Source organism: Sardina pilchardus, chromosome 1 (assembly GCF_963854185.1).
Source record: "Sardina pilchardus chromosome 1, fSarPil1.1, whole genome shotgun sequence".
Lineage (NCBI taxonomy): Eukaryota > Metazoa > Chordata > Actinopteri > Clupeiformes > Clupeidae > Sardina > Sardina pilchardus.
The window spans coordinates 21098833-21120574 of record NC_084994.1 but is presented as its reverse complement, the minus strand read 5'-3'; the positions used below and the strand labels follow the sequence as shown (position 1 = coordinate 21120574).

The 21742-nt window shown below is 39.4% G+C and overlaps 1 protein-coding gene across 3 annotated transcripts; it reads right to left on the bottom strand.

Annotated features, from left to right (window-relative positions):
- Positions 1-4644: 4644 nt before the first annotated feature.
- Positions 4645-20701, bottom strand: LOC134084355 (protein NLRC3-like). Of its 3 annotated transcripts, none has more exons than XM_062539870.1 (10): positions 20584-20701; positions 16757-16874; positions 14167-14260; positions 12460-12567; positions 9582-11379; positions 9320-9493; positions 8574-8738; positions 8411-8460; positions 6142-6205; positions 5845-5978 (listed from the first exon to the last, which is right to left on the bottom strand). In XM_062539870.1, the coding sequence occupies exons 2-9, from the start codon at positions 16772-16774 to the stop codon at positions 6159-6161; spliced, it is 2454 nt and encodes an 817-aa protein (XP_062395854.1). In that variant the 5' UTR covers positions 16775-16874; positions 20584-20701; the 3' UTR covers positions 5845-5978; positions 6142-6158. The 3 variants fall into 3 exon arrangements, 2 of the variants coding, with proteins under 2 accessions (XP_062395853.1, XP_062395854.1); XR_009939756.1 differs by having other exon boundaries at positions 5896-5978; positions 6142-6884; XM_062539869.1 differs by lacking the exon at positions 6142-6205 and having other exon boundaries at positions 4645-5978.
- Between the last annotated feature and the right edge of the window lie 1041 nt (positions 20702-21742).

Genomic DNA, 21742 nt, shown 5'->3' with positions numbered 1-21742 from the left:
AATTGACACAGGTGTAATCAATTTAACTGGCTAGTCTTAAGAGAGCCAGAGTAGGCTACTCTTAAAGCCTGAGACAGAGTAAATAATTTAAAAGTTGAATGTAGATAGTCTAATTAATGTTGATAGACAGAGAGTTTAATGGATGTTGATAGACAGATTGTTTAATAGATGTTGATAGACAGTTTAATGGGTGGATGAGTGAATGGTCTGAAGAAGATGAATGGATAGAATGTTAGATGGAATGTGCCTTATATTCTTGTAGAATGGAGAGACACAGCTCTCTACTGAGAGTAGTGGATACAGATACAGGTGTAATCAATTTAACTGGCTAGTCTTAAGAGAGCCAGCCTGAGACAGAGTAGATTGTTTAAAAGTTCAATGTAGAGCGTCTAATTGATGTTGTTGATAGGCAGACTGTTTAGAATGGGTGGATGAGTGAATGGTTTGAAGAAGATGAATGGATATAAAGTTGGATGGAATTAGGAGGACTTATTTTGATACTGTTGTGCGCAGAGGATACAGGGGAACAGAATATGTAGTCTTCAGAGAGGAGCCTGAGAGAAACTGACAGTTGGTGCCCAGGTGGCTGACCAGCTGGGGTAACATTCTAATTGCTGCCGTGATGTCATAATGAGCAATGTTAAGTCTATGGGGAAAATGGTGATAGTTTTTAACTAATAGTTTAAAAAGTATAAATGTTACAAAGTTGAAAAATAGAAAGCACACATCGCGTAAGTAAGACCTACGTAACACAGTTTGAATGAAGTTTCTACGTTAAACGGTTCAAGCTGAATTGCGTGCGTTAGAAGAAGAATAATAAAAAGTTGAAGTTGAAGTTGAAGCCTAGGAAGAACAGTACAGTGCATTTTCATGCACTGTAATAATAAGAAGAAGAAGCCTAGGAAGAACAGTACAGTGCATTTTCATGCACTGTAAAAAATATTAGGCTCATACGGCCACAACGGCAGCGAATCGCGGCCCATTGGTTGACTGCCTTAATGGACATTGGGCTAGTCCAATGAAATCTCAGGGCCCTCCCTATCTCCCTCCCGGCCTCATCTCCCTCTTGACTGGAGTTCGACCGGAGTTTGAGACCGTCCGTATATGAAAATGTACGAAGACAAACCACAAAAGCGCAAGGGGGGCGCAGAGAAGTTGTGAGATAAAAGGCTAAAGCCTACAAGTGGATGCAGCAAAAATGTGCTAAAATTACAGAAATGTTTGCCACCACAAGTTCAAACAGGGCCGTCGACATATAGCAGCAGTGCAGAAGCAGCACCGAGTGCAGGCTTCAGAGAGGCACATGCGAGTGTGCAACAGAGTTACACAGAGGAAGGAGTAGCTATTCAAATTGATTCGGAGGAGGAGGAAGAGGTGAGAGACGTGACCCAGCAGGGACAGATTGAGGAGGAGGTCAGAATAGCTACTGTGAGGCAGGTAAGAAGGAGCCGAAATGTTGGCTGAACTTTTTGGGCGCACAACGAACAATTAAAAGTTTGAAATCTGCGACTGCTTCTTCCCCTTGCTTCTTTTAGATGTATTAACCTGCCTACTATGTAGGATTCAGCACCCAGTTAAGCAAAACAAAGTTTTATAGTGTGAGCGCGTCTTTTTGTGTGGTTTCTGTGTAGGCCTACCCCTCTCGCATGCATTTGAATTGCGATACCCATTAAATTAACGAGTTGACGGCTCGCCATCAACCTTCTGAAAAGACAGTCACGATTGGTCGAAATTGTTGTCAATCTTGACGCAGTACAACAAGCAAACTATCACATTTCTTTGCGACAAGCAGACACCCATACACACAGACATGCAGTCAGACGCATGGAATGAAACAGGAATGGTGATAGCCCATGGAATTAACAATGAAAATGTTTTGGGACGTGTAGCCTATACATCTTCACTAAATAGTATCAAGGTGAATTGTTGGCTAAAACTGTGCAAATGCTCAACATAAATTATAGCAGGTTTTATTTAGTGAAGCATTTAATAGCATGAGTTTTGTGCACAACCTCATCCTTGCTGGTTTAAAGGTCACTCTAGTGTGTGTGTGTGTGTGTGTGTGTGTGTGTGTGTGTGAGAGAGAGAGAGAGTATAATAATAATTAATATTTTTTTAGCAAGGGTAGGCTAGCCTACTCGCTTCCATGCAGGCTACTGCAGTTTACTTAAATATTTTTTACAAACAAAACAGTGTGCACATATGTTTTATCGTGTAAATTATCATGGTGGGCCACTATGGCCAAAAATGCCCGGGCCGTTTTTTGGTCCCAGTCCAGCCCTGTCCAAGGCTCTAGTTCAAACAAATCACCAGGCTGCCTAAAGATGACCATTCAATGCTAAATGTAGCAGCCTACCAACATGGAAATCTCCAACTCCCATTGGGGCTAAGGGTGGCACAGCCACAGGGACATGAAACATATTCAAGTATGTATAGCTAAAAAAAAAAAAAAAAAAAAAGGGAGAGTCACAAGTGAGAGTCAAAATACTGTATCTGTGCAGTGACCTCTGGGCTCTGTGCAGTGAAGGGGGCAAAGCAAACCATCAAAATGTTCCAGACAATTTGGTCGGAAAAAGTGTATATTTCCATTATACATCTACACGCCTAATGGGTTATTAGGCTATTTTACACCAGGACAACAATCATTACTGGCATATTTTATCACACAATGTGCAACAGGGAGGTTCTTTCTCTCTCACTATTGGTGGGTGTGTTGGCAAGCCTTGGTCTACTATGTTTTATTAAAAGCATAATGGATACATATTATGGAAAATATTGCACTTAGTCACAACATAGGTTTTGTTTTCACTGATATCACAGGCCTATATTCATGAGCTTGCTTCTTTCATGCACTGCAACTGGTTGAACACGTCATAAAATATTTCCTTGTGTGCCAAATAAGGGAATTTCCTGCTTAGTGCATGAGCTCACTGATAATAAGTCTCATCTTGATGACAAACAGTAGTCTATCAGATAAATTACTGCCTTGGGCCAAGAAGCAGGAAACTTCCTGCTTTGAGCATGACCTTACTGATGGAATGCAGTCAAACTTGTAGTCAAATCACAGTGTGGTTTTTATTAAAACATGCAGCACAAGCAAATTGTGCCTTCAAACAACACAATTTGGTGCCAAATCACTGTGTTATTTCAATCGATAATTACACAATTTTCAGTGTCAAGGGTTTAAGCCTGATTTTGCTAGGTCTGTGCCATTTTTTTCTAATTGTTCTGGTATCTGGAAAAAATACAAAAATACTCAAATGTATTGAATAAGAAATGGCATTAATTCCTCCCAAGATGTTACTATCAGTGACATGTAAGGCCTAGAGTAAGCACCTTGACAAGACGAATTTCATTGAAGTATAACTTATCATTTTTCACTGAAATAGACCTACAGAAAAACACCTGGTTTGTCAGCTTTTTCACCAAAAAGGCAAAACTCTAAATGTGTCTCAAGCTTGCAAATAGAAACACAAAACAGATATGGTATATCTTATCGATAATAAATGATTGCTGATTGAGGAATTGCACAAGGGAGATTTACACAGTGACATTACAAGTTCATAATTTTGCAAACAATCTTTTAGTTGTAGTGTTTTTCATTTGAAACTGTCATAAAAGTTTTAAAAAGCATGTAGTTAATGTGTTAAACCAATGAAACTGTGTTAACACATTTACCAGAGATGATTTCTGCTGTGTTGAGAAGGTAAAGATCAAGATCAAGTGGATCTCAATTTGTTTAAGTGAATCTTAGCAGTCGAGAAAATCTGAGATCAGTTCTTAACCCAATAAACTACAACTCACAATTAAGAGTCAAACCTTACCGTGCTCTGTGAAGTGACAGATGAAGCAAGTCTTAATGAAACTCTAGAACATTAAATTGTTTTTTTTTTCTGGATAATGTTGACTACATTTTAACTCTATCAGCAGACCTATTGAGTTTTGTCAAAACTGACACAAATATAGGCTCTATGTCAGGGCTACGTTCAATGTCTAAGTATTATACAATGTGCAACAAGGCGGTTAGTTTTCTCTCTTTTGGTGGGTGTGTCTTGAGATGTTAGCTAGCCTACTATGTTTCATTAAAAGCCAGTGCATAATGAATCTATCTCAATATTGCATTCAGCCACCACATTGGTTTCGTTTGCATGGAAATCATACCTGGCCTATATTCATGAGCTTGCTTCTTGCGTGCACTGCAACTGGTTGAACTTGCCATGAGATATGTCCTGGTGTGCCTCACACAGGCATCACTTCCCACAAATTAGGTGGGAGGCCCAAGATTGTGGAGGAACAGGATCTAGGATCTCCCAGAATATCATGTGAACATTTGTTTACCTTCCTGTTTGTGTGTGCTGTGCATGTGTGTTTCTTTTTGTGTTCATGATTTGAGTCAAACATATCAAGTATGCTTAAGTAGTCTTAAAATAAAAGTTATTATGCATAATTTGCATATAATATGCATTCTCTACATCTGCTATCCCTGCACCGAAGAGCACGGAAAAGGATTTACACCTTACAGCACTCCAAACAGACCTTTTTTTCTGACTATATCAAGTATCATTCAAATGGGCACATTTATTTGCAGTGATAAAAGAAAGTAGATGTCCGCACACTGGAGACTCCAAAACCGACAAGGTTTATTTAAAACCACATGCAGTGTTTCGACCCACAAGGGTACTCTTCAGGCATTTTATTTGCACACATGAACAAAGTATTTTTGTTTGTTGATTTATTGTTTTTTTTTAATATGCATTAACATAATCAGTGACATGTATTTCAGAAAGTTAGCCTAGAAATCTAGACGCACCCTCGCGGCCAAAAATATTTTTGCCTATAGTGGGATGGTCTAGGATCGCACCGTTGAGGCCAAGCCTGCGCTAAGCTCCAGGCCAGCCTAGCCAATCAGAATGCTCTATCTGTGTACAGAGTCCTTGAGCCCACTTTAGCTCACCTTCGGCTTCTGATATTGACGCCAGGGGGCTGGACCATGCGTCCTCGTTCGACGAGTTGGGTGTGAGACCATGTTGCACAACCATAGAGAAAAACAAAAAATGGATGAGGCTAACAAAGCGCGCTCGTATACAGCATCTGATATTTTTGCTCATATACAGTAAAAATATCAGAGAATATCCTAAATGCTTCTGAAAGATTTCAATATGTAAGGATTTTACTCCAACAAAATGTTTTACGATAGGTTGGCTATATGATGACCTCATATAAAGGCCTCATAATCCTTTGCATAACTGAACAGTGATTTCAATCACTAAACTGTTGAAGCAAGCAATTTAAAAGTAGTTACAAAAGCTTAAACATTGGTATAAAAACAGGAACATCAACAGTTTACAAACATATGCAGAAATGCAGCCTGACTACATCATGATGACCAAAGGTAATATAATAGTGATCGTAGCACAACAAAGCATTTTAGGACTCGTTATCCTGTCTCTTAGTATGCTCTTTGAGTTGGCACAGAGTAACACTCTCTGAAACCTCAAACGCTGGGTAGAGAGGTTCAACAAATCTAGCACGGAATGTGTGCAGGTGTGTCGATGCTCCTGAGGAGATATTGTAGAAGGACAGAGTTCCACCTTGCCTGTCCAAGAACACTCCTAGTCGCCCAGACTTAGAGCGAGGAGTTGAGATGTTTTCAGTGTGATTATTGTGTTTGGCACTGAATAAGGTGGTGAATCGCTCCAGACACCAGGACTTGTCATTGCATCCTATCTGACTCTCGTCTTTTCTGTCCCTGCAAATACTCTTGTACGCAACACCAATTGCAGCTCGTCCACTCCAGTCCACTTCCCAGTAGGCTTTTCCGGTCAGGCCCTTAGTACAAAGGAATTGCTGACAGTGCTGAAATCGTTCTGGGTGATCTTCTGGATACGTCTGGTCCTGTTTTTTCACGCTAACCTTTTGGTTCTTCCAACTTAACTTTTTGTGGGCCGTGTTCGGGTCCAAAGTAATTTTGTAGGAATCTGGGAAAGTAATCGTCAGTGGGAAGGCACAGTTAGTAAGTAATTGTCAGTTGCTTATTCATGGTTACCTGAAGTTGAGTACATCTCATTAAAGGTGCTCTAAGCCATGTTACAGGTTTCTAAGCTAAACATTTTTTGTCATATACAGCAAACATCGCCTCACCATCTGCTAGCTGCCTGTCAGTTGAATGCACTGTAAAAAGCACAGTCGCTGTGGACAGCCCAGACTACAAAAACAGCAACAAAAAAATGATGGTCCAGCATGGACCACGAAACATAACAAAATGCTCCAGCCAATCACAGACAAGATGCTTTTTGCGCCAACAGAAGTGACATTATACCCAACATGGATTAGAGTAATTTTAAGATACAAATGTTGGGATCAAAACAAACATCACAAAACGCAAACACTATATGGACAACATAATTGGGAGGCCTATGATTAAACCCACAAGAACATCCCTTTAAATAGACATTAATATAAATATGACACCCACTCGGCAGCTACAACAGCTTCCACTCATTTCACAAAGCTTTCCACAAGATTTTGGAGGGTCTAGTGGAATTTTTGCCTATTCACTCATATTAGACCAGAAGACATGGCTCTTTCAATGTCTGAGCTAGTTCATCTCAAAGGTGTTTAGTTTGATATGCAAGTTCTTTCATTTAAAAATCACATAAACATTTATGGATGTTGGTCTGATCTGAACATTTCTGCCAATGTGCCTGACAACATCACATCATCAACATTAGTATTTCAAAATTCCAGGAACTGATAACCTAATGGCTAATTTCAGAGCTTGTAAAGTACCAATGATGCGGGCAGGGGTAAAACGACACTCTTTTATCAGTACAAATGTAATTATACGTCTTCAGAGCCATCATCCTGAACTCTACAAAGAGTTTCTGAAAAGTAAGCCAAAAAAAATGGCACAAGCTAAAACAGTGGCAACACATTGTTAAGCTTTTGTTTGCAATCTCAATGAGTTTCTGAAGTGTGTAACATTAGCAAGCTAGCTAACACAAGTTCATGAAGTTCATACACCAGGCCTATTCAACTAGCGGCCCGCTTCAAATTTCCTGTGGCCCGCGTGTCTCGTCATGAGAATGAACTCGCTTTGACGGGTGTGCATAGATCTTCATATGATTGGCGAGTAAGCGCACTGTCGGCCCGCCCCTAATGGCCAGACTAATTCTTCCAGTTATCTTCACTCAGAGAACACAGCACATCACTACACAAAGTGACATTTCCAAATGTGTAACTAGTTTTAAATGGTATCATTAAATGTTGATTAAATTACGATTTCTTACCGCCAAAGATTCTAAACCTCGAGCGTGCGCAAATCAAAAATGTTACAATCATACCCGGTCTCCGTTCCTCCGAGCCCTCGGGAAAGTTATAGTGAAGGAGCTGTGGTTTCTAGAGAATTGCCTCTTGACTTTATATTCCTTCTTTACAGCGATGGATTCGTTGCACAATAAACATGAAAGTCTCGTACTTGTTGCAGAGGGTAAAATGAACGATTCTCGTTGTCAATTAGACGTTTCTTTAGACAGAGCCATCTTCACTCCACTCGTGGGAATGTTATTGTTTGTGATTTGCGCAGGCTCGAAGTTTAGAATCTTTGGCGGTAAGAAATCGTGAAATAGATAAACAGAGGCAGAGCTGGCATTACTTTTTCTTTAAATTCAATGCTAAGTATATTTGAGAGATTGGCGCTGTAGGCTACTGTGTGTTTGAAACACTTATGAGCCTAATTATCTTGAAGTAGGCTAGTTAAATCAACACTGCAATTTTTCCCACTGATGCATGATATGGCAGCTATCAGACATCAGGTATGAAATACTATGGTTAGCCTGGGTGTTTTCAAATACTTGTATAGTTTGTGTGGCAGCCTATCACCTGTCTGAGAAGATTTTTTTTATGGATATGGATAATATGTTCTTAGTTTCTATGCCAGTGTATAAAATTCAATTGAATTGAACTGAATTTTACTCTGATTTTATTAAATATTGTTGGATACAATTATTTTGCGGCGTCTGATTTTATGTGGCCCCTGAAAACCCAGTGATTTTTCCATTCGGCCCTCTTGGTACTGAAGTTGAATAGCCCTGTCATACAGTATATATAAAATATGACTTTAATGTGCCGTATTTTAAATAATTTCAATATTTTCCATTAGTGAATGTCTATTTCTAAAATGATAGAGTTGAATCAATCAATTTTTTAAGGTCCCGTATCTATAGCAAGTAGCCTACACTATCATAATAACAGGTTAATTGTAGTAAGTATTTATTGAAAGACTTTTCAATAAATACAAATCAGAGGTGTATATCGGCATCAGCATCATAATCTGCCAAAATGACCTTCTAAATATCGAAATTAACCTTGTAAATATGAAGACAGGACCATTAACGGTGATGTTACTTACATTTTTTTCGTAGACCAGACTTCAGCCAGTATTCTGCCTCTTCATCAAAACTATACAAAGGGGAGAAAACAATTTTTAAATTTTTTTTTTTTTTTTTACTTTATTTAAAAAAAAATGTTTGATAGCAAGCACACAATAATGTTATAATAAAAAATGTCCTCACCGTATTACACTCCCTAGTTTCTTCTGTATTTTAGAGAGTATGGCCTTTCCCTCATTCTCTGGGTAATTGCGACTCAAGTCAAGCTCTCTCAGGTAGGACGGATTGGAACGCAGAGCAGAGGCCAATGCCTCACAGCCAGTCTTTGTGATCCCACAGCAAGACAATCTAGCAAGAGAGAATGGGGTAGAGAGACACAGAGAACATGTGCCTTTAAAGACAGGATGCTCCAACATTTATCCTAACATTCAACAAATCTCTGCACAAAAACAACAGTTAGAGCCTACATAACTTCAACTACATGGCTATAATAACAAGGCTGCAAGTTTAGATCATATAAAAAGCCAACATGTTCCACAACTCAAAAGTAGCCTATTTCAAAGCATGTTTCATTTTAATTATGTGTTAGGGCATTACATGTGATAGAGCATTTATCCTATCATCTTAGATCCTACAATTCCTAATTTTTATCATAACTGTGATAATTGTGTGTGATATTCCTCAAACTATAATAGTACCACCAAAATCCCTAATCTTGACATCCCTAATGGCTACTTGTATTTGTTGCCTTCCTCTTATTGGAATATTGGGGGAAAAGTATGAAATAGTACAGTATAGTTTGCATGTAATATTATATATTAATTAAAGCAACATGAATGAATCGATATCTATGCCCCTTGGCGTAAATGTTCCACAACATTAAACTACTGCTTTGTGTTGCTCTAAAGGAGGTGTTGCTCACTTCTTACCTTAATGTCTCCAGTTTACAGTTTGTACTTTTCAGTCCAGAACAAAGAATCTTCACTCCAGAATCCTGAAGATCGTTGTCACTCAGGTCCAACACTTTCAGTGGTGAGTTAGCACACTGTAATGCTGAAGCCACAATTTCACAGGAGTTCCCTGTGAGTTTACAGCCAGCAAGCCTGTTGTAATGCAAAATAAGTGTTACATTTCTTTAATTTGTACATACGTTTTTGAAATTAATAATGTAATAATATTAAAAACACTCACAAAGCCCTAGAACAGCTTTTCACAGCTGGAACCAGCCTCTTGCGACCTTCATCAGATGTGTTGAACTTCCTCAGTTCAAACTCTTCATGGACGTCATCAGAGAGCTGAAGCGTGTAGGCAAGCGCAGAGCAATGTGCCAGTGACAACATTTTAACAGAGCCTTTCTCTGAATTCAGAAATCCCTGGACTTCCTCATGGACAGAGCTGTCATTCATTTCACTGAGGCAGTGGAAGAGATTCATACATCGTTCTGCTGAGATGTTCCTCCTCTGTACTTTCTTGAGGTTGCTGATGATTCTTTTCATGGTCTCTGGATTAGACTCAACACGGGGCAGGAGACCACTTAACAGATTTTGGTTAGCCTCCAGTGCAAAGCCATGAAGAAATCTGACAAACAGATCGAAGTGTCCACTTTTACTGTCCAGTGCTTTGTTGACTGCCATTTTCATAAAGTCATCCAAATGCTCAGGCAAAGCTTTCCTCTTCAGAGCCAGAAAGCACTTCACAGGTTCCAGGTTCTTGCTTATGTAACAGTGAAATGCATAAAAAGCAGCAAGGAACTCCTGGATGCTCAGATGTACAAAGCAGTAGAGCTCCTCTTGGAATGTGTTCACATGACAGATGGGTTCCACCTTCAAAATCTGCGTGCACATCTCAGAGACAAGGGAATCATTTGCCTCAATTCCACAATCCACAAGGTCCTCTTCACTGAAAAGGAGTCTGCCCTTCTCAAGCTGTGTAAATGCTAGCTGGGCAACTTTCAGAATGACATCCGTGTTACCCTCTAGAAGTTTCCGCCTGCTCCGTTGATTTTCACCATGGTGCCTCTGGTGAGTTCTGTCAGTCTGAATGAGTAAGAAGTGGCAATACATGCTGGAAAGCGTCTTGGGAATTTCTTTGTAGTCACCTTGTTCAAACATGTTCTGAAAGACGGTTGCAGCAATCCAACAAAACAGAGGGATGTGGCACATGATATAGAGGACTCGACATGATTTGATGTGTACGATTATGGGGCCGGCAAGGTCAGGGTCCCTGATCCTTTTGTAGAAGTACTCCTTCTGTGGGTCATTGAAACCTCGGACTTCTGTAACCAGGTCGATGTGTGTAAAGAGGGCCTGGGTGACAGCGGCCGGCCGTGAGGTTATCCAAAGGAGAGCAGACTCGAGCAGCTTCCCTTTAATGAGGCTTGTGATTAGGACATCCACTGTGGTGGGCATATGCATGTCTGCTACCATCTTCTTGGAAAAGTTCAAAGGAAATCTGCTTTCATCCAGGCCATCAAGAATGAAGAGAGTTGTATTGCTGTCGTAGATATCTGGATTGTTGAGATTGTTCAGTTCTCGATGGAACTCAACAAGAAGTTTATGAAAACTAAATTCTCCTGTAAGTAAACTGAGCTCCCGAAATGGTAGGAAAAAGATAAGCTTGATATTGTGATTGGCTTTGCCCTCCCCCCAGTCAAGGATAAACTTATGCACACAAACTGTTTTCCCTATCCCGGCGTTTCCTTTGGTTAACACAGTCCTGATATCTCCATCTTGCTGGAAAAGATTGTTGCATTCAATTTCTTTACCATGTGATTGTGTCTTGGCAGCTGAATCTATCTGGATGATTTCATGCTCATCAATAACTCTAGTTTCTCCCTCAGTGATGTAGACTTTTGTGTAGATTTGGTTTAGGAGCTTCTTATTTTGTCTATTGTCATTGCCCTCCATGATATACTGGACTTTTCTTTTCATTTTGTCCTTCAGGACATTTGAAATTCTATCTCGTGCGGAATCCACATCTGCATCTGCATCTGTTTGAGACAGAATAAATAGATGAATAAAGAAATAAGCAAGGAAATATACAATAACTGCATTGCCAAATTCACATTCATGCAATTGAATGACTTGGGGTGTTTTTTGATCAGGTGGATTGGGAATATGTGAAGGCGGCAACCATACTCTGTTTTGGAATAAAACAAACAGACTGACCGCCTGGATAAAGTGGTAGTGGCTCATTCATAATCAAACTCTATGTTTACATTGAAAAAGCAGTAACAGATTTAAAATGAAAAGAGTGGTATTCAATGAACATACCTGAAACTTTACAATGAGTTTGTTACTTTTCACTGAAGCACATTTTAAAAGGAATAGTTCGATATTTAACACTTTAAGCCCGTTGCCTAGCATGAAAATGAGTGTAAGACACCGAAATTTCGACGATTGAGCCCGTTTGTGGAATTTGGCAGATTTAGAATGGAGCTCTGTATGGCTTTAACATTGCTCGTTTTGTGCATGGTCTATTCTGTCCTTAAAACACCCCTAAACGTTCGTTTTCAAAAATGTGCAGCTCACAGAGTGGTTACTGGTCTTCAACGATCTTCTATAGCAAGTTTCACAGTGAAATTCAAATTATGTTGTGTTATATTAGGCACACACGGTTGAAAAAGTACTTCCGGGATTTCGAAAATCCCTGATAACAGATGACAGAATCTGTATTTCGCTGCTAAACTTGCTATAGCAGACCGTTGAAGACCAGTAACCACTCGGTGAGCTGCACACTTTTAAAAACAAATGTTTAGGGGTGTTTTAAGGACAGAATAGAGCATGCACAAAGCGAGCGATGTTAAAGCCATACAGAGCTCCATTCTAAATCGGACAAATTCCACAAACGGGCTCAATCGTCGAGATTTCGGTCTCAAACACTCCTTTTCATGCTAGGCAATACAGAAAATGGACTTACAGTGTAAAATACCGAAATATTCCTTTAAAGACAAAACAAATATGGTACAAATGATTAATCAAGAGAGTCATAAATAACTGACTATGAAAATATTCCTTCATTTCAACCATGATAAGTACACTTATTAAGAGGCATAATAGCATGTCCTTACCATCTTGTTTGTTGCCCACAACAGTGTTGAATGTAACAGACCCAGTAATATTGCAATTTGCAACTTGTGGAGCATTAATAATGGCCCCATTGTCAGCTCTGAAATTGCCTGAAGTGAAAGAGACATGTAGAAGTAACTGAACTTCTAAAACAAATGCAGAATGGCCATTTTTCCTTTGCATTCTTACCTTATCTGGTAGTTCAGCAATCCATAACTTAGCAATATTGCAACTATTAGATAATCATTTTAGAAGTTGAAGACATTTCATCGAATAGATGAATCTCTGAAAATGTCAAGGACCTAACTTGAGTTGTTCAAAAGCAATACATTAATGAAACGTTGTAATGTTTAGCAACACTACTTTTTCTATAGCCTGGTAAACCAAACTCTGGCACGGCGCACATTATGTGTGGCCCAATTAGACGACAATTGTTTTTGAATCAGAAGATGTTCCTCTGTCCAGCAACAGTAAAACCATCCACCAAAGCCACTGCGAATGTGAGATAATGCCTCCTAAAAATGACCAATTTTAGAGGGATGAAAATTCTGCTTTCAGTGGTGCAGATAACCCCCTAGTGCACCTTTTGGTCTTTAAAACTATTCTACCTAAGCTCTATGGAAACATAAAGCTCATGTTCATATCTTTATCAGGATAATCAGGGTAGAAATGGCAATTTCAGTCATTTTCAGCCATGAATTGTTGGATTTTTGAGGGTCTCTGAGAGGGTCCCCAGAACTCCACAACAAAAAAGAGTTCGAGGGTTTTAAGTATATGGCTGTTCATAGTTCCACATACTTATCATATAAGTATGAGCCGATTTGGCCGACCCCCATCTTCCTACCTCCTGTTGGTTTTGCCTGGTTTTCTCGTGCAATGACTCTTAAAGTGTTTACCCTGTGGCCCTCCCCCCCTCAATGGAATCCATCAGTAGCTGTGTCTATAATTTTGTCTCTTTAAAGTCGAATTACAAAGTATGCGTGGTCCCAGGTTTTAATCTGTTCATCCTATCACTCTCCTAATGCAGGGTCTCTACATCCACGTAAAGATATGCAACACAGTGGGACCATTATCCTGCCATCTATAAACCTATTTACCTTTTCTTCAGAATTAAGGGGTTAATAGCAATAATTCAGCCAGCATAGCATTACAACATGAGACATGAGCAACATCAATTGTAAAAACAAAATAAAGGATGGTTAGGATATTTGTCTTATCTTTTCTTTCAGTTTTCTTTATTTGTCTCCACAAATGGTTTCATTGGAATTTCACTGCAGTATATTATTTTTAGAAAATGTCCCGTTATGTTCTGATTCCCAAATGCAAAAAGCAAAATTTGAAAATAGAATACATTTGTAAATGAGGATGGATATTGTTGTATGGTTCTTATTTGATGTTTGTGTTCTGAACAATATGTTATGGTACTGTAAATGATCCTCCAATTCAACTCTTACAATATCTCTAATAATATGCACTACATCTTTCATATGCGTTTTGAGGAGTACAGTACTGAGTAACTGATTCAAACAGAAGCTAATTCTCAATCAAATTGGATAGGACATGAATTCTTAGCGCCATAAGAATATTATCATTACCATATTTAGAGATGCAGTGCTCAACTTTCTATATAACGGTTATGAAATGTTGTGGGGTTCATATTTGAACCACAAACTTTTATAAACACATAGAAAACCTGAGCATAGGCATACCTGTGCCTGAGGCTTTGTTAGCAGGGGACGTCTTGTCTTTGGAGTTAGCTGAGGCAATGATGGAGGAAGGAGACATTCTAGGTCGCTTTGCACACTGGGGGAAATGGAAAACACATTGATTTTGCAAAATGTCTTCAGCTATAAGGTTAATATACGGGAGCAGTTAATGTGGTATTAACCCTTAGATGCATAGGCTACCAATACCTACACTCTTCCATGAGTGGGGTCAAAAATGACCCCAATTAGAATGCATGCGTTTTTTGCTGTAATCTCAAATAATGTCTCTCATTTTGGTTAAAGATGATGATTCTTCTTATATATTTGTCTAAAATGTTTTTATTTCATGTTGGACATATTGATGCATCACTTTTTATTAACATTTTATTACAAAACAGCTTTTAGATAGGCAAAAAAGGTAAACATCCTAAAATTATCTCAACATAGGTGAATAGGGTAAAATTTTTAACTTAGAGATATCTTCATGAAACTTTACCAGTTGAATACTCACATGAATAGGAGAAAAAAACGTTTTGCAAGTTTTCTGTATTTATGTTTAAATATGCTAATTAGGTAGTGTCTAATTAAATATGCGCTAATTTGCATATATGTTTTGATGCAAAGAATCTGACCATTAAATCAGAAAGTACTGCCAATTGGCTTAAAAAAATTGATTTTTGCCCTATTTTTAGGCATAAAAAGTCATACAAATCAGGCCAAGAACGCTATATCAACAAATCCCTCTGTAAATATCGCTTGGTGAATTCTGCTTCACAATTATAGGAAGAGCGGACATCGAAGGATCAAAAAGCGACGTCGCTATGAACGCTTGGCCGCCACATTATATGATGATACTTAGATTTATGTTGTTGTGTAAAAATAGCCTTCAGGATGGTGAAACTGCTGACATGAGATGTGATAATCAACAGTAAATGTATACCTGACTGCCACAGTTGATAAAAATCAAAAGATCCTAGGGTTAACTTTTGAAATTCCATAGAAAATGCTTGGGGTCATTTTTGACCCCACCTATGCGGATCGGTGGTACTGATACAAAACATTAAATTACTTTAAAAATATAACAGTTAGACACAAATCCAAATGGCCTCATGTCAAAGACAACCTATTTGAGGAATACATAGAAGGTTAAATGAAAAAAAAAATAAAATGAAGAAGATACTGCAAGAAAACAACCTCTGGGGTCATTTTTGACCCCACTTATGCATCTAAGGGTTAATATGATTTTTTAAAGGAACCATATGTAAGAAATGTATTAATCATATTATCAATGAATCATAAAATGGCCCTGATATGTCACTAGACATTAAGAATCATGCTCATTTCAAATATGTATATCACTGACAACAGTAGTCCAGCCAGGATATTGTCAGAAGTGAAGTTACAGCCCTCAATTGATATTGATATTGATATTGTCATGTTGTGATGTCTATCTATTAATCACAAAGTCAGTAGTGTTTCGACATCAGGGTCTAGTTAACACAGCTGCAGCTACAAATGTGTTGGATACAAAATATCAAAACATAAAAGACCTCGTTATGAATCCGAAATATTGTAAGTCCTGACAAAGTCCGAAATAAAACAACGAGATGCCTTTCAAAGAGACGGCTGAAAACGGAGAAGAATTTGAAGACAGATGGCAACGTTGCTAATTTTCTCATGAACAGACAATCCATCTATGTTTGGCTAACTTGCTTAAAGGCATTATCCAGAGTAAAATACACTTTAGATAAATTTACGGATGATTGGGAGTACATATGTTGAGTTGACATCAAATCGTGTCATTCGGATGTGAACGATTTTACCGTTTTTTGCCAAAACTCGTTAGAGACCGAAGTATCCCCAGGTCTTTATGTGGTCGGATAGAGAGTCCAGAATGAATTTAATCGAGTCAGTACCTTTCCGGAAATGTTGTTGAAGTGTTGCTAAAATGTTCCCCAGCTGCTCAGCGACATTTTCGGAAAGGTACTGGCTTGATTAAATTCATTCTGGACTCTCTGTCCGACCGCATAAAGACCTCGGGATACTTCGGTTTGGCTTTAGGGACCCTCTACCCACTACCACGTAAGTGTAATGTTGTTTGGAACAGTAGAAGAGGTATAAAAATAACGGCGAAAGGACATGCCCGAGTCACTTCCAACGAGTTTTGGCTAAAACGGTAAAATCGAACTCTGTCTCGCTATGTAATTGAAAGGGTAAGGAATTGTTTGGGAAATAAAAACAGCGAGTCGTCATTGTTAACATTTGTAATGCATTAAAAGAGCCTGTTTCACTGTCATTATGCTGAGACGCTGAGGAAAACAACATTACCACTTGCCATGGGAAGATCCTTGTAGTAGCCTACATTCCTGCTGGACCCTCCAGTCAGGGGGAGGGGGAGGGAATACACCATTCTACAGTAATTTGAAAGTGATTGCAATCCCATTTTTGGCCAAAATCTTACATATGGTTCCTTTAACTTGCATAAGACACTATGACATTATACACAAATGTGGCTAATACTCAGGAAATCACTGTAAAGGAGATACAATTAGTCAGAACAAGAGATCCATGCATAAATTACAGTTACCCTTACCTTTCCATCTCCTTCCATGACAGTTTTATGTTGGCAAAGGGATTTCTACAATGGAGGGTTTTATTGTCAAGATCATCAAATGGCCTCCTTTTCTTCATTTGGTCACATCTCTTAACAACTACAAAGAAAAAAAAAAATACTGTAGTTATGTGCACAGCATTGTGTTCTTTTATTTTCTGAAAAATAAAGATGAGAGTTAATTGCCTGATTAGCAAACAATTGCTAAGACCCGCCCCTCTTACAGATCCTAGAAAGCAGTTACATGTCAGACCCAATTCAAGGAAAAGAAGAAAGGGGTTGGGACTTTTGACCTGTGTATTTTCAAAATGCAGCTTTGCTGGAATCGTTTTCCAGGATCTCCTATACCTTTAACCTAGCTAGCTAGCTAATGTTAGCACAGTATACGAAATGTGAAAGGGAAATGCTACTGTTGTTCGCTAGCTAGGTAGGACTTGGGCAGGTAACACATGTTCAGCAACTCTGGGGTAGTCTACTAGTTCTAGCATGTTAGGATAGTTTATCAAAATGGGTTCGTAACTTACATCGCTGAATTTAGCACTAATGGTTAGTTTAAACAAAGTGCCTAGCTACCTAGCAATGGTCCAATGTTTCGAAGGGCTAGGACTCCACCAATCAGATTGGTCATTGAGGCTGACAGCCACTGGTCGACTCAAAACCAACCCCGACACCGACTGATTACGGCATGATGGGACACACCAAACAGACTCGAGTCCCCGATTATGACTTATGACGTCCCACGGCCGATTATCAGGTTGGTGTGTCCCGGCCCTTAGATTTGTTATATTTATTATTTCATTTGTCATTATTTTTCCATTAATCTTGTTTATTTGTTTACTTTAGCTGTTCAGTTATAGATAGCCTTTCTTTTAATTTTCATTGTTTGTTTTGCGTTCTCATGCTTTTCTGCATCTTGGCGTCTGTGCTCTGCCTCTGCGCTCGACCTGTGCTGTTTTTCGGATCTTAGCTGTTCTCTTGCCATCTGCGATCGATGAGGCACCTGTGACTGGTGCTGCTGGTGTTGCTGGACTGTGGTTCCAAGGCCAAGGAGCTCCTTTCTGCTGATGGCTGGACTATTTAAAATCGCCAGCGCGGCCTGCTGCGGACTCTGTGGCTGTTTTCGGTCGGTTGACTGTCAGCTGGGACATCGGTGGCTGGTCATGGTCGGTGGAGTGTCGGCTGGTCTGCCACAGAGGGACGCGGCCTCGGGAGAGCACCAGGGGATTCTCCTGTGTCCCTTTGCTTTGGTACAGTGCACATCTTCCTGGTGCCTGTCGGCAGCGATGGTCGGGTGAACGCAACTTGCCAACGGGGTGTCATGTCAGCTAGCCCATACAAGTTATCTCGTCTGCTGACGTTCTGCCCCAGCAATTGCATGTATGCAGACAGCGCACTGACGCTTGCTTGGATGCGGTTGGTTGGACTAAGTTGGTGTTAACTTTTCTGTTTTGTTTGTTTTATTATTTATTGGACATTTGTTTTTGTTTGTCTGTCTTGTGCTGGGTAGGCTACGCTGGCGATTACGCCGCTCCGTCCGGCATTTTTTGTCTCGTGCCAACATTGTCTTTTGGGACCTATTGAGTGTTTGTCTGTGTTGTTTTATTGTTTGTTGATTTTTGTTTGGTGTCTGGCTTTGTATGTCTTGTGTCACGGGTATGCTAGGTATTAAGCCGCTCCGTCCGGGATTATTTATTTTAGTGTAGGCCAAGCGGATTGTTTGTCTTTGGTGTTACGGCACGGTGGCGACTACGCCGCTCCGTCTAGCCTCTGTTGTTTTATGTTTCTTGTTTGTCTGATTATCATTTAGCCTATACATAGCCTACATATTCCTCTTCTTTTTTCTTTCTATTTTCTTTCTATTTTATCATTCTTATTACATTGCATGTCAATGCAATGTACTGTTATCCCTGTTCTTCTTATCGGGATTATTCTTCTTCCGACCAAAATCAACGATTTATAACACTAAAACTACTTAACCGTTTGACGTCATTCAAGCACTCCTACAAAGATCTTGTAACGGAGATTTGACGATTGTATTTTTGACATTTGTGAACTTCATACTTTTTGAGATATTTACGATAAAAGAGTTTAAAATTCCCATAGAGTTTACATTGAGACCCTTCGGCGGCAAAGATTAATTGTTACGTCAGTGCTCAGCTGTCAGTAATCAAGGATCTTTGCTGCGCTAAACCAGGCTAAACTTGAATGTTATGTCTACTCAATAGCCTAGCTGCTAGGCTACTCATTAAGCTGTAACAGCTATGAAAGCATTCTGTAAATCAGGACGTTATCGTCTTGTCTCCTGGGCTACTCCTTTGATTTGTTCATAATCGTTACAGTGACCGGTTTGCTCTCGGTAACGTTATCAACAGCTAAAGACAATCTAACCTAACGAAGTTGGCAACTTCATTTCAGTCTTTTAAATTCTAATAAATGAAGAGTTATTTTCCATAATAGCCTATATCCACAATTTTGATGCATTTTCATAAATCACTTTTTAAATGTGACTTTCCAAGTAATTTCAGTGGGATTGTGATTGGGTTATTGTTATTTATCTGTTCTTCTGTGTAGCCTAGTCTTTTTAACTATAGGCCTAATACAATGTTTTACACAGTCAGCAACCTTTTTGCATTTACATGCAATGGTAATTCCTTCCATGGAATTACATTTTCTAGTTATTATTATTATTATCATTTCATTACTTCATGCATTATTATTTTATTATTTGCCTTTTGTATCTTTTTATTGTTCTTGTTTTGTTATTTTGATTATTGTTCGCGTATGTTTTCTAACTCAGGGCATTGCTGTAAAAGAGCTTGATGCTCAGTCAATTTCTCCCTGAATAAAAAACGGTTGATGATGAGATGCATGCAAATTTGCGAGGAGCAACCTAAACTTTCTTGTGAAACAGGCACACCGTAACGCATGAAAAAACACTGCTGGTGATGATGACAGCTGGTGATTGAGCTTAGCAGTTTCAATTTAGAAAAACAATGCTCTGCCGAGGCCACTGTCACTGGTATGTTAAAAAAAGCATGAAAAATCTCCCCGAAACTCACAGTGATGTAACTGTTCTCACCAAGGGAGGGCAATTAATTTAATCCAAGGGGCCACATGATAAACTGGGACTGTTGAGGAGGGCCAGACCCAAAACACCAAACTCAAGTCTGAACTCTATTCTGTTCAATATGTTCTTGTTTAACATTAAGTAAAAGGTTTTGGTTACTACTAGGGTTTCCAACCGTTCCGTATAATACGTATAATAGTTCCGAGTGCATTTCTAAGCAGGTAAGAGGGGTAACTATATGTGTGGCGCCAAAGTGAAACTGAAAGTGCAAGAGTGAGGATATTACTGCGCCACATAATATAGTTACCCCTCTTACCTGCTTAGAATTGGTCGTGTGACTACTTGTGTGACTACATTTTAATAGGGAAAACATGGAGGTGTTTGGTCGCCTCTAACTTCATCTCTGTTTGGATCCTAATGAATGAACTGGGCTAGCTAAGTGCTATAAAGTAGCGCCGCGCACCAGAGCCAGTGAGTGCAGGCATTGAAACGTGAGAGGTATGGATCAACTCGTTTTAGTTAAGGGAATAACAGTTTAATCTGAAAAAACGGTGAAGTGTTCCTTTAAGGGAAATTAAGCTACAAACGTGCATAGTTCGCCTTTAAAGATAAAGTCTCTAAATCTTAGGCTATAGCAAAAAAAAAAACAAGAAAAAAAAATACTGGCGACAAACAAAAGGAGAACGCTGACATTCGCCTATTAACCTATAATCACGAGGAGACCAAGGGAATCGAAACGTACCTTTGTCTTCGGTTCAGCGAAAAGTTAGAATCTTGCATGATCAGAGTATGATGTTACGTTTTTTGAGAAATAGGTCCACAAACAATGGGTGTATTCTAATGAATTGCAAACGATCTGCGCAAAACCAGAAACTACAGTTTCGTGCGCGGGAAGTAGGCTGCTGACTTGGACTGGTCGCGCATCTGCGCACTGACTGCTGTTTCGTGCCCCGGCCTCTGGACTTATTCGTTCAGCATTGAAAATCATCAACTCTCAACATCTTGTTCCGCGTTGAAGAAAAGTAGTCGACTCAATGTAGTCTATAAGACCAATATATGGTAGCTAATACGTAAATCGAAGCGTTGTGCCAGAAAACCTATCGAGGCTTCACCTTATTTCAAAACATGACTGGGAGCTCCTGCATTTAAAAACCCAGAGCCGTCCTATAAAAAACTATGCAACAGCGACATCTCCTGGTCATTGAGAGAGATCGAGCAGGTAATAGGCCACTGTGATTGTGTGCCTACGGTCATCTGTGTTCAAAGGCCCATAGGTGAAGGCTGATATAATAAAAGGAAGTTGCTAGCTTGAGAGTATTTTTTTTTTTATCAGTGCAAATGTATTGCACACTATTATAAAAACAAGACACAGGAAATAAACAAACACATGGAACAGCTCAGGGTTTCTTTTGTTTCTCTCTTTCTTTTCATGATAATTATTTTCATTGTGTGTTTGACTCTGATCTGACAGAGAAATGGAGTGGTAGGTGCAGTCTGAACAAAAGGGGGAAAGGGAGGAGATAGTAAGAGAGTAAAGCCTACCGACAGTGTTGTGCATGAACGAGTTCAAAAGAACGTGTTCATTGAACACGCTCATTTTTCTGTGAACGCTGAACTGAACGCAACACATTTGTAAATAATGAATTTGAACGTGAATTCGCTCAGATTTTGGGAAATGAACGACGAACGTCACTGTTGATGTCCAATTAAACGTTACAGAATTTATTTTGTCCTGAGAAGTCGAGTGACCCTATCTGCTGGCAATTTAGAAACAGTATGTCGTTGTCACACTCACTGCCCACGGGCGCCACTCCTAAACTACAGCTTTGCACTACCTTACTACATTACCCATGATCACGTTACGCATGATGCATTGTACACAGAACCGCTGCTGAATGCAA

Bases quoted from the DNA above. Each gene is read 5' to 3' on its own strand.
- LOC134084355 (XM_062539869.1), bottom strand. The intron at 9,494-9,581 runs GTGAGTGTTTTT...GCATTACAACAG, and splicing joins AAAAGCTGTTCTAGGGCTTT to GCTTGCTGGCTGTAAACTCA. The intron at 5,979-8,410 runs GTAAGTAACATC...TTACTTTCCCAG, and splicing joins GTCTGGTCTACGAAAAAAAT to ATTCCTACAAAATTACTTTG.